This window comes from Lottia gigantea (genome assembly GCF_000327385.1).
Source record: "Lottia gigantea unplaced genomic scaffold LOTGIsca_38, whole genome shotgun sequence".
In the NCBI taxonomy this organism is placed as follows: domain Eukaryota; kingdom Metazoa; phylum Mollusca; class Gastropoda; family Lottiidae; genus Lottia; species Lottia gigantea.
This window is the reverse complement of record NW_008709295.1, coordinates 1867692-1886850: the sequence shown is the minus strand read 5'-3', so window position 1 is coordinate 1886850 and position 19159 is coordinate 1867692. Positions and strand designations below refer to the sequence as shown.

Genomic DNA, 19159 nt, shown 5'->3' with positions numbered 1-19159 from the left:
TGATCACGATTCAAGAAGAGAATGAAGAGAGTTAATTTTTTTGTTTTAAATGAAGTTGAATAACAATTTCCTCGTTACCAAAATCTATAAACCTATTTTTACCATCTTTGATTTCCAGATTTACATCTTTAATCATAAAGGAATTAAGTGGTAAATACGTTGTTTGAAATGGTTTTTCTATAATTCTATATCCTATCGGTACAGTGAATGTTGGAAGACTGTAAATAATCTGTCGTTTGTATTTATTGAAAAATCCACCGTTTATCAAATTGCAATGTATATTTATCACATCGATATCATTCTCATAACTCCATTATCTGTTGATATTTTTATTTGATTATTTTTTTCGTTGATATTTCTAATGGAATTGTAAACAGAGTTCGTACTGTTTATTGCGATCGAGTTCGTACTCATAATCTAGAGATAATTTAATGTCTGATTTATTTGAGGTGATAACGAATAGTTGTTCTATCACGCTTTTATAATCACTTTTATCTATGATACCTTTTTCTATGAGTCTTTTTCATATACAATTCACTTAATTATATTGTCTGTGCGATGGATGTCCTTCCTTCATTGCCGCTAATATAATTTGTAATCTATTAAGTATTTCCTCGTTGTTGTCGGATAAAAACGTTATACCTTCTCCAGATACCATATCTTCATCTATTTCTTGTATGATTGGTGGATAATCTTCTGCATAATCATCTGATTCCTCTTCATCAGGAATAAATTAAATATGTTTCAACTGTCATCAATCTTTTTGTTTTGCGCTTATTCTTTATTATATACAGAAATTTTAAGTATTCTACTAAATCCTTGCGTTTGGCAATCTCAATATCCCCGCCATTCATCAAATCTATTAATCCTTCTGTTAATGTAATAAAAAGTCTTTTGTATCGATTTTGAATGAAGGGTAAAATTGATCAAATTATCATTATCAACAATTGGTGAAATGGTCTTTGGTAAATCTGGGTCAGGGTTTGAAAAATAATGATTTATATCATATAATGACCTAATTATAATACCATCATCTTTAATGGGATATTCTATAGAAGGAACCGGTGATTGTTGAATTTGTTTAGGTGCTAATTTCTTTTTAATATCCTCTTGAGATTTTAATATGGGTTGAAATAGAGTTTGTAGATTTTCCGTTAATCCGAGTTGTTGTAATCTGTTATTTTCAACTTGGATCTTTATTTTATTCTTAGCTTTGATATATTCTCTATTTCTTTTTAAAATATTATTCCAATTATCCATTTTTAAAAAAATAAAATTAACATATGCCGATCTTTCACCCGCAGGTTTTCTAGTATTAACGAATACATATCCTTGTTCATCTGGGTTTTTCCATTGAGCTTTCCAAACCTTTTTAAATGCATCTCTGTCCATTCCGTGATTTATCGACTGAATGATTTGAGATAAATCTTTATCGTTTAATTCAAATAATAAAAAAAAATTTGCATTTTTTCTAATAAACATAGAATCCATCCCGTAAAAAGATTGGGATTGGTATATGCAGTAACAGTTGTGAACAGTTTGATTTCTTTGCGCCACGCAGTCGTCAAACAATATTAAGTTCTTTCGTTTGCTATCAATATAAGACAAGTCTAGATTATTAACATTTTTCGTAAGAAAAACTTTTATATCCGTTGGTTTCTTTCCTTCGATGTAGTTATTTAAGATATCTTTTATTTCCACTTCTTCTTCGTTTCTTCGTAATATTGAAATAGGTCTTGAACGTCTTTCTTTGGTAGATATTCTAAAGCTTTTAAGAAATTGATAATACGATTGCTCTGGTGTTGTTGTGTAGATATACAAAGAATCGAAATCTAAAAGGTTTGGTGTTGTCAACATGTTAAAAGTGAGATGAGTTTTCCCAGAACCGGAACTACCGCATATACACATGAGCATTGGGTTATTAGGAAATATTTGTGAATGATTGAATTTGTTGCCCATTTTTATTATTTTAATTTGTTCTAAAAATAACTCCTTCTCCTTTATACTTTGAAAGAAATATTCCTTCTCCAGTGTGTATATTTTTTAAAAATATTACCCTTATGTTTGACTTTGACTTCTCCCGTGTAAATCTACTAATTTATTTAATCCTTGTTTCTTGGTTTCCTCCCCAAATCTTTTTCCAAATTCTTTCATTGTGCCGATCATTTCTCCCACTCCTGAACCTCGTGCCTCCTTTTCAATTGCTAAATTATGTCTGCGTTTTTCAGCTGCTGTTACTGCAGCTGCTTTATTTGAGTTGACGTCTTTTGCTATTCCAGTAGCCGCTGGAATACCACCAAATATTAAAGGTAGAAGGAAAGGTAAAAATCCACCTTCTTTTGCGTTCGCATCATTTTTTTCTAAGTCTATATCGTCTCTGACTTTACAATATTTATATTTATCAATAAGTTTTTTAGTTATGTTTATTTTTTTACCATTGAAAGTTGGTGATTCCGTTTCGATAGCTTCTATTATTTTCTTGACTAAAGTTTCTACTTTTATTTTTAAGGGTGTATTTTTTACTCAATTCTTATCATTCTTCTATCTGCTATTTTAATTAAATGTTTTGCTTCTTCCAATAATAAACAATAACCTGTTAAATCTACTTGTGTTTTTTCAATATGAATATTTAAGTTGACTCCTGTTTTGCAAAGATCTTCTTGGTGAGCTGATAGATCAAAACAGAAGATTGGATGATTAAGTGCAAAATCTACATATTCAAACTCAGGTGGATTTCCAAATAATTCACACATATTTTTATAGTTTCTATACAATTCATTATAATCCTTTGTGGTTGGATTAATTGTTAAAGATTGGTTAGGATAATTATCGATGTTTAATCTTACTTGAACTTTATGGATTAAAGGATCTTGAGTTTGGTTCATTGCCACTCTGAAGACATTATTGTTATTCGTTTGAGAATCTGGTAAGTTCTTGAAACCAACTATTAAATATCTTGCTGGTTTAATAGTGTTAGTGATTGACCAGGTGGTGGATTCTCCCGTTAAAGTCATGCTACCTACCGTGTTACGATGAAGAAAAGCTATTTAAATATCTTTAGTTAACGAGTTGAATATTCTCGTTTCTACTTCAATTGATGGTGTTATTACGGGCATGAAAAGTTGGAGATTTGTTATTTCTAATTTTGCATCTGAACCATTCTCTCCAAAGAAAATCTTATCGTGGTTGATTACTCTGGAAACTTTTCTTTGTTCCAACAGACTGAATAAAGGATATAATTCCCTTTTACGTAATTACCCCAACTATTATTCTCAACAACATTATTATACTGAAGTACTCGTTTTTCAAATCCATGATTAGCTACTCTTTCTATTGTGTTTCGAGCAACAACTCTCACTCTAGCTAAATCAGCATCTATTGCAAGATTTCTCACCGGTTCTTTTAAAACACTTCCATCGCCAACATCGGGTATCAAACCCTAGACTGAATCGAAATCTTTAGGATGTATAACTGTTTTCAACATTGTGTCGAATTCCCCTGGATGTTTGATTGTTTCTATCGGATTTGAACCAGCTTCCAAAACCATCTCGCTAAATAAAGATGGAAAGAAATTGTTTTCTAACGTTTTTTGTGGAACACGATTTTCATTGGGAGTTCCATCTTTAATTTTGAAATTGCATCTGAAATAAGCATCGGAAAGAAGCAACCAATTCGATAATTTCGAAGGTAATTCTACCACCATCATTCAATTGGGATTTAAAACCAACAGTGGGTGAGATGATAATATAATCCCCTTTTTCTTGTTAAACGAATAACGAATCGGATCGTATAATCTTAAGATTGGATCTAGTATTTTATTTGCCATTTTTAAGGTTTAAAATTTGAGTAGAAAATTTCAAAAAAGAGTTATCTCCCTTCTGCATTATTTTAATATGCTTTTTTGATGGAATGTAGGAAATTGATTGAAGGTATTTTTTTGGTATATGAAATGTATGGAATTTAGGATGTTATATGAAATTGTAGGGAATTTAGGTCTATTTTAAGTGTAAGAATTTATGAAATGTAGGGAATTTAGGTCTTGTCTTGTGTTTTGGGGGTTCATAGATTGGTTGCATTTTTCCCATGAAATGAAATGGAATGTGGAAAAATGCGACCAATCTATGAGCTCATATACTACTGAATCAGCCTTGTTATTTTTATTTACAACTAGAAAAACTGGAACTCTTAAGTACCTGCCAATCCCACCATGAATTACAAACCTCCACCGGATAAAAATAAAGAAGAATTCCTGGAATAATTTATTATTATTAGTGGATATAAGGGGAAAGGTAGTCTAGAAAATGTGTTACTTTATTTTAACCAAAAAAGATGAATGTATGCTACTACGTCTTTAAGTGACAATATTAACTAACTACCCTTCTGTTGGATAGTAACTTGTTACCTTTCAACCACCCTAATCTACAATGTATGAATTACAATTAAAATAAGAAACTTGTTTACAAGTTTTATCATAACCAACCTTATCGGTTTGTGGTTACTGTCTATATGCCATAGAGCTCTGGGTGCACGCACATTGTAGCATCTGCGCTGAATACGCCTTAGACTGAAGAAGAGGCGTCTTTAAAGGACAACTTCGGGATCCACAGCTCTTGTATTCTCTAGCTCTCTGAAGTCCATTATCACGCAGTAGAGCAATTATAGCCTGCATCAGGGAATTGATTTTTTAAGGTCTTTTACCTTATTTTGTAATTCTTGATCACCAATATCACTAAAAAGTCTCCCTGAAAGTCCATTCTGGGTTAGGTTCCTTTTAATTGTGCTTATACTCACAATTTCTGACACACTAAAATCACATTCTAATAGCTCCTCCAAACCTTCCTTAGAAATCAAGTAGCTTGGCCCGTCCACACTCCCTGTGTAAAATAGTAGGGGTTGTTTTTTTTTTATCAACTATATGAGTATTTCCTCTTGAAAAGATGATAATCCTTTCTGGAAACAGTTCACTACATTATCCATATTTTCAATTTCTGTAGGCCTAATGATTTCAGACAGTTGGCTGATCATTTCGATGCACACTTCGATATCTGATAAAATACCTGGTTGCAGCTCATAATTTCCAAGTGTATGAATGATTTTAATATTTTTTTCTCGCAAGAGATTTTTCATCTGCTGTATTCTGTGTGATCCGGATTTTCACACATTGTGATTACTGATATAAATGATCACCTTAAATTGGTCCTAAAAAAACAACTCTACTTTCGGTTAGGCAAACAACACTTGGCTATAGTCTGTTTCTTATTTTGAAGCAATCATCAGCGCCGACTAACGTTATAATGATGCTTTTAGAAAGTTGTATTATGCGAAATGTTTTTGAAGATTTGATTCTGGGGATTTTTATTTGCAAACTTGTATTTACACATTTGTTGAGCTAGATTTGTATGTTGAAATTTGTTACTACATAGTTGTTATTAGAAATTTACTGTTATACAATTGCTATTACAGAAAATGTCGTTAATATAGATGACATTTTTAAATAGACAAATGTTGAATTCGTACTACAAAAATTGGTTTTTCTAGACGTAGGGCAGTCTTAAACTAATAATTTAGATATTGGCGAACAAATGTTAAATTTTGTTTACAAATGATAAATTTTGTAAACAAATGTTCAGTTAAGCCTACAAATGAAGAAATGAGAATTTATAAATTGAAATTAGGCAGTAGCAATTAGGTAATAGCAATTAGGAAATAAGAACATTGAATTTTGAGCTGATTGGTCTTCCATACAATAATGTGTCGAGATATACCCAGATTGCCGCAAGATCATGTCGAGTTGAATCTGAAATTGTACAAAATGGAATGAAGAAATATACATCACACCAGTGTGAAGGGTCAGAACCACCAAAGTGAACGGATTGCATTTCATGTCGATATTTGGATTCCCAGTTCTCAGAGATATCAATGTGGATAATGCCACTATTGGGTTGGGGTCTGTTGGCTCCTTCAAAGATTTGGATTGTTTAAATTGATGCGTAGTGGTGTATACATGTTAAGGCCGGCAAGGCAACAGGACACCTTTACCACGAGAAATAGTGGTGCAGAGGCTTGAAGATGAGCCCGATAATAAACAGACATTCAAACCCTTACAGCCAAGAGAATTTGTACCTTTTAATTTCAAGGAAATGTCCTTGAATAATCTTAAAATAGCCTGCTCGACGCATTTAGTCGACTAGGACATGCGATGTACTTGTCTCAAATAAAGGGCCATCCTGTAACAACATAAACCAGATACAGCACATAAAGGACAAGGTAAGTTACTGAAGTTGTGAACACTGTCACTGTATCATCAGGGAAGTGTCGATGGAAGAAAAACTCAGAATCTATTTTATTAGAAACACTTTTGAATGCAGGGAAATTTGTAAAACCTGTAAAGAAAAATATATATAGATATATATAGAAAAATTTGATATTAATATAAACTCTTCAAGCACTTGTTGAAGAGGAAAAGTTTGCTTCTGGTTTTTTTATAAATGCCTTCAAGGCAGAAAACTGTCGACTAAATCATTGTGGGTGATAAAACAATACAATGAGAAACTGTTAGAGAAGTTTTTTCTTCTTCATCCGAGGAAATTACCAGAAAACACGTGCAAATGCACTCTGTGGCTAAGGCCATAACTGATCATTTTAGCAGAAAAGTACCATCTGAATTCGGAAAAACTTTTCAATTTAACACCATTTATTATTTATATTTATTATTGGAAAGCACAAAGGAAGAAAGAGACATTGCTGACACTTTAGTTATGAACATTGCAAAAAGAAGCTTATGTTGTTAGACATACAAGGATCAAATTACACTTTATATGATCCAGAAATCTCTACCACAGATCTGCTTGACGACTCAAATGAAGTTTATTTCTGTGTTATCAGTTGAAAGTATATAAAATTTCTTATCTGAACACGTTTGCAACAAATTTTGTAGATTAATGATACCATCAGATAAACGTCTCAGATTCCGAGACCTAAAATGAGAAGAGATGTGAATGATTGTATCATGGTATTTGGTGAAACTTTATAAAGAGATTGTTGTACTAAAAGTGAAGAGGTTTTCTAAAATATTTATGTGTGTCAGGGACACCGATAGCGTTAATTTACACCATTCCAATTTTCAATCAGACGTCTGTGGTTCTTGTAATTCCGATAAAACTAACCGTATGATGACGTCACAAATCTCAAAATGTGCTATATCACTTCATAAAACATTTAGTTTTAGTGGAATTGCAGAAACCACAGACGTCTGTTTGAAAATTTGAATGGTGCAAATTATATATCAGTGTCCCCGATACACATAAGAATTTTAGAAAACCTTTTTACACTCCCTTTAATCATATAATTTTACAGCATAATCTGGGTCGGGTAAATCTCTAGAAAGTTCTATGGCTTTAAGATTATATAATGCAACAATCTCTTTATAGTGAGTCAGTGGCTTAATTGTTGGTAGAAATTGATTTAGGCGGCAGTTATTTATCACAAATCACAATGGACAGAGCCATGGGGAGCCAAAATTAATAGCATCATTGTTAGTATATGGTTACACCACAGATTTCCTTCAATCTTGTGATTATTCTCTTGTTTAAAACCAGATTAAAACCATATATGTAACTGTGTATGTAATTTGATGGTATATAAATATATAAAAACCGTGATATCAGTAATTGATTAACATAAAACACATGAAAATGAATTCTCTATATCAGTTCATTGTCAAACTAATACATAATCTTATACCTTTACAAACTAAACTGTAATACAAGAAAGGCAAATTGTCATGGCTTGTCATTGTGAAGATGAACGGATGTAGATAATTCTTTTTCATGCGTTTTATGTGGGTAAAATCAACTTCCTTGTGGCAGTAGATTTTAGTAAAATTTTGAAACAAGTGTCATTATTTATCATATTTTATTCTCACCTATCAGTAACACTGTTATAATTGGGAATACTCAACAACTCAATGGTGAATTATACATCAAACAGAATTTCTCAAAAGGAGCAGACATAGCTTATAATGACAAAGTAACCCAAAACACTAAGGAGTATAACAATTTCCCCAGATCGAGACTTAAACAAAACTTCTAGGTCTACTCATCATTAGAATTATCACATTATGCTAGCCTCACATGTGCAATTGCGAACATGACTTGAATGGCAACAGTATAACATCACAAATCTTCACAATGTCAAGCTAGTAGCTTCGTCTAATACTTTGACTGCACAAGCCACCTTACTTGTATCACAGAATGAAGCAGTTTGATTGGATGTATGCCAGTGAATACAGCTCTAATCCTAGCCCTCGACAGTCTGAAAACATTATGGCTTATTGATTACAGACTTTCTATCGAGGACTCGAGGTTGTATTTGACACACAATCCAATCGCTTCATTAACTAACTTCTGTTATTACAAGAAAGGTGGCTATTGCTGTCAAGGTATAAGACGTAATAATAGCTTTACATTGTGAAGATAAAATAGAAGAGACAAAGAATTGTAACAAATAGATATGTATATACAAATACCACAATTAGTTGAACCATATTTCTCAGGAAAGTCATAAAGATGATTCGGAATTCCTTTTGGTTGATGAGTGTTTTGTTTTCTCATTCTGTGATTGCAAATTGCAAAATTCATCAATTTCTTGTTGTAAGAGAGGTAAAAACACTAAAGCTAAAATGTTCCTGAATACAAAATGAAAAGGTTCAATTTGGGCTAAAACAAGACAATTTCAGACGTCTGGTTTCTGCATTTCCTCAAAAATATAAGTTTTTGATGACGTCACTAATCACGAAACTTTCTTGATCATATATGGCCCTTCGCGATAAGTGACATCATCTAACACTTAGTTTTAGTTGAATTGCAGGAACCAGACATCTGATTGAAAATTCGAATTGTGGCAATTGAAGCTATCAGTGTCCCTAATACAAATACATTTAGAAAAGTCCACAGAGACGAATAGCTAACCAAATTGATAGACCTGGCTGATAAATCACTTTAATGTTTGGAGCAGAAGTTGTCTATATTTGTCAAATCAAATTCACTTGAAATATTACTATAATAGACCTGTCAATCTTCTCCTCTGGATGGTAATATCCTTCTCCAAAAAGGTAGCGGAACTTTTCTTTAAAATATTTACCAAATCGAAAATGAAGTTCACGCCACCACCGTCACATTGAAAAAAACAATAAAACTAGCTTCAACTGAAAACTTGCGATATCATTCTTTTCCATTTTGATCCAGGATGGTTATTGAACTCATTTCATTGTTCTTTGACCTCCATGTTAACCACTAACCATCACTCCAATAAAAATGCTGTTTTATAACTTCCAATTTAGATCCTACATCACAGCAAGAAAGTGTTTTTGGGGTACTGCTTCACAAGATGGGTCATACAATTTTAAATGAATTCGCAAGAAATGCTGATAATTTTTCAGCTGTTGCCTTATGTTGTTATGTTGCCTATACAAGAAATTTTTGTTCGCACTGAATAGTGAATGCCCATGCTAATATATTATAGCTGTTTCATCTTTTTCTGAATGAAAGATATGAAATTTTTTTAGGAACCATTAGAACTATGAAACTTTAACTGATATATATCTGAACACAAGCAGATTCTAGATTGTAACATCAAAAGTAATCTGTCAAAGCCATTGGGTTTTCTTTATGTCAAGCTATTATGAACTTTGTACTTATACCTTCACTGCAAAAGCCACTATTCTTGTATCATGGAATGCAGCGATTTGATTGGATTGTACGTCTGCCAATAACCCAATCAGAGCCCTTGACAGAAAGACTGTTAAAATTAAACAGACTTTCTGTTGAGGCCTATGATTGGCTGTATTCGCTAGCATACAATCCAATCAAATCGTCTCATTTACAAACTCCCATGATACAAGAAAGGTGACAACAGCAGTCAAGGTGTAAGTGCGAAGTTTGTAATAGCTTGACATTGTGAAAATGTCCTCATTGTTTGTTTGCTTTATATGGTTAAATACAATACAAAGAAAAGAGATAAAACTAAAAATAAACATTACTAACATATATTGATAGACTACCTCTTGTCTGGTTTATATAATCTAGGTACAACTTTCCTATCAATTTAGGATTTTTGTTTGACACTTTAACAAATAATAGCTTGTTACTATATACATCTTGCATTCCATAAATAGCAAATGGAAACATATTTCGTTGTATCCCATCAACTTATCTTGTCAATCGGCTGAAAATGTGTGATTAGGACCCTGAAAACAATACATCAGTCATTAGGAATAATCTGTGGATAAATTCAAAAAGGTTACTGAGTTGAAGGATTGTACATTGTAAAGAGGTTTTTGTTATTCTGCAATGTCCTTGTTCCTCTCCTGGTACTAAAATACACTCAAAGGGTAGGTTTTTCCCTTCTTCTTACAACTACTCAGAGACATAGTCCGGATAGGCCTATATATTAGTCAACTTGGTACTTAACCGAAATTGTCCCAAGTCAACATAGATAGATATATTCAATGTGAAGGTCCGGTTATCGATAATGTGATACAGTGATAACCTGATAAACTGAGTAAATGAAGATGAATGGTGCTTTTTGTCATTTGTATGCAGATTTTTTCATATTGAAAAAATATCATTTTGATTTTTTTCAAAGGGCCATTTTGAGGCCGAGGGGCCATTTTGGTTAGGTGCCAAATTATCCAATCTGAATCAGACTAGTTTTTAGTACATGTAAAGTGAATACTTACAAGTGATGAAAATGTTCCAACCTGACCTTTCTTTTTCTACCTTTGCGAAAAAGAGCACGCCCTCTCAAAGCATCGTAATGGTTAGCTGTCATTTACATCAAGGCTAATTGTCTTGGTACAGCTTGTTTGTGATTCTCTCTTATTTTTTTGTGCATTAACCGATAGCCTAACAATTTGCCCGGTCCGTTCATTTCTTCTTCAACGTTATCTACAGATATTTTGTAATCAATATATCTAATGCCAAAGTATGATAAACGTCTACTCAATGTAGGTAAGCTCCATGCATATTCTTTAGCCAAATACCGGTAGCGGTACCAGAAATATACATAAAGATTGTTGTGATTCGATTGTTCAAATTTCCGGCTTTTTCAACTTAAGAGTTATCTTTCCTTGTCACGTGACGTTGAAATCGGTTGATATGGAATGCCGTCAAATCATTGATAACCATAGGCCACGTAGAGGACTTTATTAAAACAAATCTTAATTTTTTAATTTTTTATTGAATTCTTTTGATTTGGTGGGTAGTTTTTACAAGTTATACCGATAGATTTTCTATGATAACCATGGGCCACCATACACCAGCTCTTTAAAGGTAACGTTAATTCATTTTTCTTCTCCATCTTTCAAGTTAATAGTTTTCATGTTGTTACTCCATTTATACCATGTTATTTCAGTTTCAAGAACCTCGTGGTCTTCAACAACTACTTTTTTAATTATACATGTTTCACACAATCCCGCCACATATTCCAAACTATCAGTGCAAACTACAGACCTCGTAAAACTATCAACAGCAGTACATCCTCTGACTATTTTCAAACCTACTAGTTTATCTAGAAGAAACTGTGCATTATCGTGCCGTTTACAGCGACAGTGTTTCTGTCCTTTATATTAGGTGGTCGGACGGAGATTACAAAAGGAGGCCAAACAAATCTTAATAGAAGGATTTTGGAATAAATTTCCTATTTTTGCAATTTTTTACACTTTTAAATTCTTCCTCCCTTTATCCTTAAGTTGTTTTACCAGGGCGTGGTGGAACAAAAGAGTGCATCTGGCTTTTTTTCGATATCTACTGTTTTCAAGTTGACATATCAATTTTCTAGTTATTGTGAATGGGTGAATCAGAATTATCAATCTCAATCTTGTCACTTTCTTTAGCTTTAATCTGTTAAATCGCTTTTTATACTTTTCAACAAGGCGTTCTTGGTCCTGTATTTTGTGCAACTTCCCCACAACCCTGGATCTATCTTGCATGTACGTTGTTGTTTTCATCTGAAGAGTGTGGTGGTGAATTAAGTTTTAAAAAATCTTCCATTTTTCAGTTCTCCCTCAAAAGATTATTTCTCCAATCCCTTATATTCTTTACTTGGCTCCTCACTGATAAATCTCCATCTTTTTCACTTTTCCCGACTCTGTTCTCTTTTTCCCTCGATGTCTTTCATTTTGCAAATAAACCATGTGTTTTTTGAGGGTCAGACTTGCTGAGTTCACGAAACCTCCTTGTCCTTTCTTTGCCACTCAAAGGCATAATTCAATCGAATTACCTGAAGAAACAACATAAAATAAACATTACAATCCAAATTACCGAGACGTTTACAATTTAATGTGATAAATTTATTTAATTTCTAAATTAAACTTTCAACACCGAAACACTACTTGCGTTATTGTGTTGAATGTTACGTTGTTGAAAGTTTTGACATAAACATGATGCCTGGGAGGTATTTATGCGAGGGACTATATCATCTTCGAAGCCTCGATATGCGTGAATTTCTTTCATGAAATAGGTGTTTCCACCTACAAATTTCTACATGGTTCAGAAAAAAATGCGTTATCGGAATAAAAATACTCTGGTCAAATTATGGAAAAGGACAAACTCACCAAAGCAATATTATCATAAATAAATATCCACCATTTGTTTGTGTTGTGTAGTCACTTGATAATAATTTGTCTACTTTTCTACACACAAAATAGAGTCCCCGTGACGGTGTTTTTGAATAAATTGATTTACATGTCTTTAATCGCATGCTTATTTATTGCATGAAATATGTTTGAAAAACTGGCGTTGGTTAAAAGAGAAGATTTGGTGAAAAGAAATATTAGATGAATCTGAATCGGGACATATTTAAAATGACACTTTTATTAAGGTGTAACAGTTAAATGTCACTTACACCAGGACAAAAATAGCCGATTTTGTACGCTAATGATGGAATTACCCATATATGCCAGTTAGTAATGCTGAGTAATTCCACAAATTTTTAAAATAAATATCAATAATCTAAATACAACAAACAATTAAATCACACAGCTCTAATCAAGGACAAAAACAACTTTTGACGCGTTTTTACAAAGTCAAGGGCAATAACTCAAAAAATGATCATCAAAAATATGTAATTATGTGGTACCGTTGCGGCAGGTAGGACACTTACGCGCGTGGAGTTATTGCTGCTGTGCGTGGCATGTTGACGGCTTTCACAATGTAATAATGGGGTTTCCCCAGCATGACGTCTGATAATAATGGAAATCACCTGAGGCACAGCTACGTTTCACCGGACAGAGTCGCGAGACTTTTTTAAACAACAACGACACGCTCTTTATGATAGATAATGATTTCAGTTAATGTGTGACACATGCAGTTTTGGCTGGGCGCTCTGACCAGAATCGGAAAAAAATACAGCAATGAAACGTTGCATTTTAAAGTCACAATGGGATTTTCTACCGAAAAGAAAAGCATGTAAACATTCAATAGTCAAAATATCGATACTAAAAGATGTTATTATCAGTATGTAAATTAGAACACGTGACAAATCTTTTTTAAAGTTAAAAATCGCGATTTTCAGTTGGCTGTAGAACTGGAAGTTAACGATGCACAACAAAAGTGAAGATAATATCGGATATATCTCGTAATGGGCAACAACTTTTGTTCAGGTCAAAAGGTCAACAAAGGTCAAATAAAAGTAATATGAGCCTTTGAAGTTACGAAAATTGCTGTTTTAGGACGTCTTCAAAACTGGAAGTATATATCGGACATCAAAAATCAGAGTAAGAATGTTCATCCTAGGTCAATGACCTTTGACCATACAAAGGTCAAGGTCATCTATGTTAAAGTTCAAAAATGAACTATTGCCCTAAATAGTGAACTTTATTCATGCAAAATTGCAAACTTTGCGACAATTGCAAATATATCAGGTAAAGGTAAATCCACACCGGATGTGCCACGCTAACTTCAAAACTTTTAATTTGCCTGTGATGAGGTGTACACAATTACTATAGAAGTCAGTACAAAATTTTCAATTTTTAAAACGCGCAATTATGATCAAAATATCAAGTGTGATATATCACCAAAAATGAGAGACCAATGCACTCTACGAATATATAAGAATTTTTGTCGTAGGTCACGTGACAGAGCTCTTCAAAGTTAAAAATCGCGATTTTCCAATGTCTGTAGAACCGGAGTTAACGATAGTGAAGATATTATAAGATAGATCTTGTCAGGAGCAACAACTTTTGTGCAGGTCACCAAAGGTCAAAGTCACTAGATATGAGCCTTAATAATTTTGACAAATACTACCGGAAATAAAAAAAATACAAAGCCAAAATTCAAAAATCGGCATCCCATGTTTTGTTCGCAATCGATTGCAGTTTACATAAACATCAAATTTACGCACATCCAATTTTACCCTGAGGCCCCATTTTAAGTTTTATAAAAATTAGTCATATCAAGATGGCGTCTTACCCAATACTTCCGGGTCAAATTATTTCATTTCAAAATATTTACGGGGACAATTATAACTAATTGCAAAAAGAATTTTTAAAATATCTACAAAATTCCAGAAGTTGAAATTTGAAGTTTGGGGGCGAATGACGTCAAAACCGGAAGTGATATCTAAATTTTGAAAGCAGATTTTTGTAGACATCTACATGTAAATTTTCCAGATCGATCGCGAAAAAAATTGTGGAAGTTTGAAAAAGGCTCTAAATAAAATCTCCAAAAGTCAGCGACCAAAGTCAAAATTTGAAATTTGAAAATTGCTATCTTTTAGACATGAACAGAACAAAAATTATGATCAAAATAGATTCAGAATTAGAGCAGGTATTAGAAAGACGTAATGAACGGTTAACGTCCTACGTCATTTCCGGTTGTGCTAAGATGCGTCATTTTACATTTGCAGTTTTGGCTGGGGAGCGTGACCAGAAGTAGAAAAAAACTAGAGCCGTAAGTGCAACGGCGCTGAAGCAGTGCGTTGCATCCTGGTAGAATGATGAATAGTATATTCCAATATACCTATTAGAAAGGTTTCATGAAACCAGAGTATTTTCACAGATTTTCCTTCTTATGATGTATTGTATATTACAAGAACATATACCCCTTATGTTTCTTTTTAAACTTTTCACAGGTCAACGATACAATTCTAACACATTTTTAAATTTCTTTTTTAAAAAAATTAAAAATCACTTTTGTAGATTTTTTTGTGTGGAATTGGATTAGTCTCTTCAATAAAGTCTTTGAATGGCATTTGGCAATTGCGAGTACGATATATAGACAGAGCTTTATGGAACAACAATCACTGGTTAAAGTTTTATGCAACGTTTCGACGTGTTTCCCCCGTCGTCCTCAGGCACATTATGTGCCACGCCCACCCAAAACTTTTACTATGTCTGCTATCATGTCTGCACTGTTAAATGATGTTAAAAATTTCAAGCATCTACAATCATGAGATGTTCGTTGTTATACGTTAAAAGTTTGAGTTTATACGGCAAAAACCAAATTACGCACAGTTACTATAGACGTCAGTGTAAAATTTTAAAATTTTAAAAAGCGCAATATATCAAGTGTGATATATCTTCAGATAGGAGAAATCGCACACACTAAGGAAATAAAATAAATTTTGTCGTATGATAATTAGGTCAAGTGACAGAGCTCTTAAAGATAAAAATTGCGATTTTCAAATGGCTCTAGAACCGGAAGTTAACATCGCGTGACAAAGGTTAATATATTTCTAGATAGATCTCGTTAGGGGCCATAACATTTGTGCAGGTCATAAGGTCACCAAAGGTCAAGGTAACTAGATATATGCCTTAACAGTTTTAACAATTAATGAAAAAATAAAACCGGAAATTAAAAAAAAGGAAAGCCGAAATCTAAAATCGGCTTCCCATCTTTTGTTAGCAATCAATTAGAGATTCTATCGACACACATCAGCTTTACCCCTAAGGCCCCATTTTGAGTTTTATAAAAATTAGGCGTATCAAGATGGCGTCTGACCCTACTTCCGGGTCAAATTTATTCATTCCATCATATTTACGGGGACTACTCTAACTAATTGCAAAAATAATTCTTCAAATATCTGCAAAATTCCGGAAGTTGAAATTTCAACTTTACGAGCGAATAACATAAAAAAAACAGAAAGTGATATCGAAACTTTGATAATAATAATAACTTTATTCACAATCTCTCAAGGAGACATAAGAAATTATAAACATCATTAAGTGAAACGATAAGGTTATTTACATAATATGTACAAATTCATTATTTACGATTCTTAAACTCATTATGATAATAATATAATTTTAATTCTCTACAGTTAATTCTCTTATCAATCATTTTGAAAATTCATTGAGGATTATTTTTACAAATTTTTACAAATTTTACAAATTTACATAAGTTGACACCTTTACAATTAAATAATTCATTCATTTTGATGGTAGAAGGGTAGTAATAGCTAGTAATGAATTTCACTCTATATTTAAATAGCATAGAACATGTGAATATGTAGTGGAATTCACCCAAGTCACCTGAGAGACAGAGTGTGCAGGTTCTCAGTTGTCTAGGCGTATTTTGAAAGATGCCTGCCTCTATAGGGAATCTGTTACTTCTGCATCGTAATTTGCTAAATGCTATCCTAAGTTGGGGTGGTAGTTCTACAAGGTAATTTTCAAGATGGAATATTGACTTAAATAGACGGTAGTTAATTCATTTGTTACTGTTATATAGTACTTAGCCATGTTTGTATGAATTGGTCTCTGAGTTGTGTTTGGACTGTGTACTTTAACCATTAAGTGGTTAGCATACAGGTGCATTGTGCATAGGAGAGCCCAATATCATCCAGACATTGACTAATACTATTTAACCAATTATAGTTGTCTTGTGATTGGAATAATACCTTATGATAGTTCGTGATAGTTTCGTAATAGGACTATTAATTATTTTATTGGTTATTTAAATGGTTTATTCCTTACCATACCCCGGTCAAGCATTCCAGTAACCCCTGTCTGCAGTTCTAATTCTGATTCTGCTAAAAGAATAGTGTTAAGCAATACAAATAACTTAAAATATACACCAACATTTTCAAAGTCTGATTCCTTGAGTAACATTTTGACAAAAACAAAGACAAATCATTCAAGTAGATACAAAATAAAAGTGGGGATAGATTTTCGCCCTGCCTCACACCGATTTTGTACTCATTCTTTTTACTTCAGTGATTTTTACAGTTTTAGAGATGTCATCACCAATAGTCTGGATTATTTGGTTAATCTTCTGTTCAATGTTCTCATTCTGATCATATTTAACTCCAAATACAACAACAGACACATCGTGATTATCAATATTACTATTCACTTTTCTTTGGTCACTTTGATTAATCCTTCTACCCTATCAATTCTAACCCTCTCAGTAGTTATGTGTATTGCTAACTCGTCAAGTTTCAAGTTTTCCCTCCATATTTGACAATAAATCAGCTTTCAAAATGTCTATCTATTTTCCAATTTTGCAAATATTTGTTCTTGATTTGATTTCATTTCTGCTATTAATGTTTCCATCTGTTTCGATAATTTATTCATATCAGTCTAAATTGTTCTGTTCCGAATTTACAGTAGATGAACTTCCATCCATTTTGTTACTTTTTAAATCCGGTTTTGGTGTATCACCTTCACTGTTTCGGTTCCTTTTTAACGTAACAAATTCAGCGTCTGCCATCCAAATAAATGCACTGTTTAATATACAAAATAATCTCCAATATATTGTAGTTTTTGAATAAATCCAACGTTAATGAGAATTGCCCACTTTACTGTTCATAATTGTTTCACACTTGACTGATCACTAGAGCTTTGTCCTACACGTCTTGTCAGTTCGAGTTCAAGTTGTACATGAAAATCAATTTTAGTTTGCAATCAAAATATCTAACTATCTGTAAGTTTTCATATCGATCGAAAGTAAATTGTAGAAGTTCGAAAAAAGTGAAAAACCTCAAAAATTGACAGTAAAAAAGTCAGCGACAAAAGTTTAAATTTTATAAATTTTGAATTGCCGGTAGCTCAAAATTGGAGCCGTAAATTAGCAAAAACGTAAAAAATGGATTTTGTCCTACGTCATTTCCGGTTGGAAAAAAATGCATGAAAATACATTCATCAGATTTAGTCCTGCGGCATTAACGGAAGAAATGTATAGTTTTGGCTGGGCGCTCTAGAACAGTACTGATGCAGGGCGGTTACGACATTCAGGTACATACGAAGATGGTCTATTGCAATTACTTTATGTAAATACCTTTCTGCATCTCTAAATGCAAATATCCAAAAGTGCCTGGAAAGTATATTTACCGGGAATAAAAGAATATTTGTCAATTAATAAAGAATAAGTTTGATGAAATCCGGATAAAAAAAAAAGAAAGTTGGTAATGTGCATATGCGCTCAACAAAAATTCAATATTCACATCTAATTTAGAATTGAATTAAACACATACATACCAAGTTTGGTGAAATTCGAATAAGAAATAAGAAAGTTGGTAATGTGCATGCGCACAACAAAAATTCAATATTTCCATCAAATTTAGAATTGGATTATTCACATTCAAGTTTTATGAAAATCGGAAAAGAAATAAGAAAGTTGGCAATGCGCATGCGCACTACTCCATTTCGATAATTCCATCAAATTTAGAATTTGATTATACACATACATTCCAAGTTAGATGAAAATCGGATAATAGATAAGAAAGTTGGCAATGTATAACATATAATATGCTCTACTTTCAGTGACACCCATAAAACCGAAACCACGTGTCGGACACAAAAAATATTAGCATCATGTAAAAGCTGAAGTCAATAGTAAACATTAATGTAAATATCAACGTTATCCGAGGCCAAGTTCTTTTGATAGACGCGTTCAAAGTTTTAAGGAAATTGCAACATTTCCGTTAAAGTGACAATCATCAAATGCCACATGAATTGAAACCGTTTATTAAGTGCATTAATAAACTGAAGGTAGTAGGGTGCTGTAGGATACAGCACTGCAAATATGCCAAATTGAACATATTTAGACCCTATAAAATCCAAAGCTGTTGTTTGACCCCAAAGGTCAAAAGATCATGAGAAGGTCAATGACAGTCTTTATCACCATGGTCAATATAAAGGTCATCAAAGGTCAAGGTCATG

At 32.9% G+C, this 19159-nt stretch overlaps 2 protein-coding genes across 2 annotated transcripts; both read right to left on the bottom strand.

The window, feature by feature from the left end:
* Positions 1–538: 538 nt before the first annotated feature.
* LOTGIDRAFT_163220 (hypothetical protein) lies at positions 539–1959 on the bottom strand (the record flags this gene model as incomplete). The annotated part of the gene is made up of 2 exons (XM_009059282.1): positions 539–717; positions 1029–1959. The coding sequence occupies 2 exons, from the start codon at positions 1957–1959 to the stop codon at positions 539–541; spliced, it is 1110 nt and encodes a 369-aa protein (XP_009057530.1).
* Positions 1960–2058: 99 nt separating this feature from the next.
* LOTGIDRAFT_163219 (hypothetical protein) lies at positions 2059–3014 on the bottom strand (the record flags this gene model as incomplete). Its single annotated transcript, XM_009059281.1, has 2 exons — positions 2059–2377; positions 2524–3014. 2 exons carry the CDS (start codon positions 3012–3014, stop codon positions 2059–2061), a joined length of 810 nt encoding a protein of 269 aa, XP_009057529.1.
* Positions 3015–19159: the final 16145 nt, after the last annotated feature.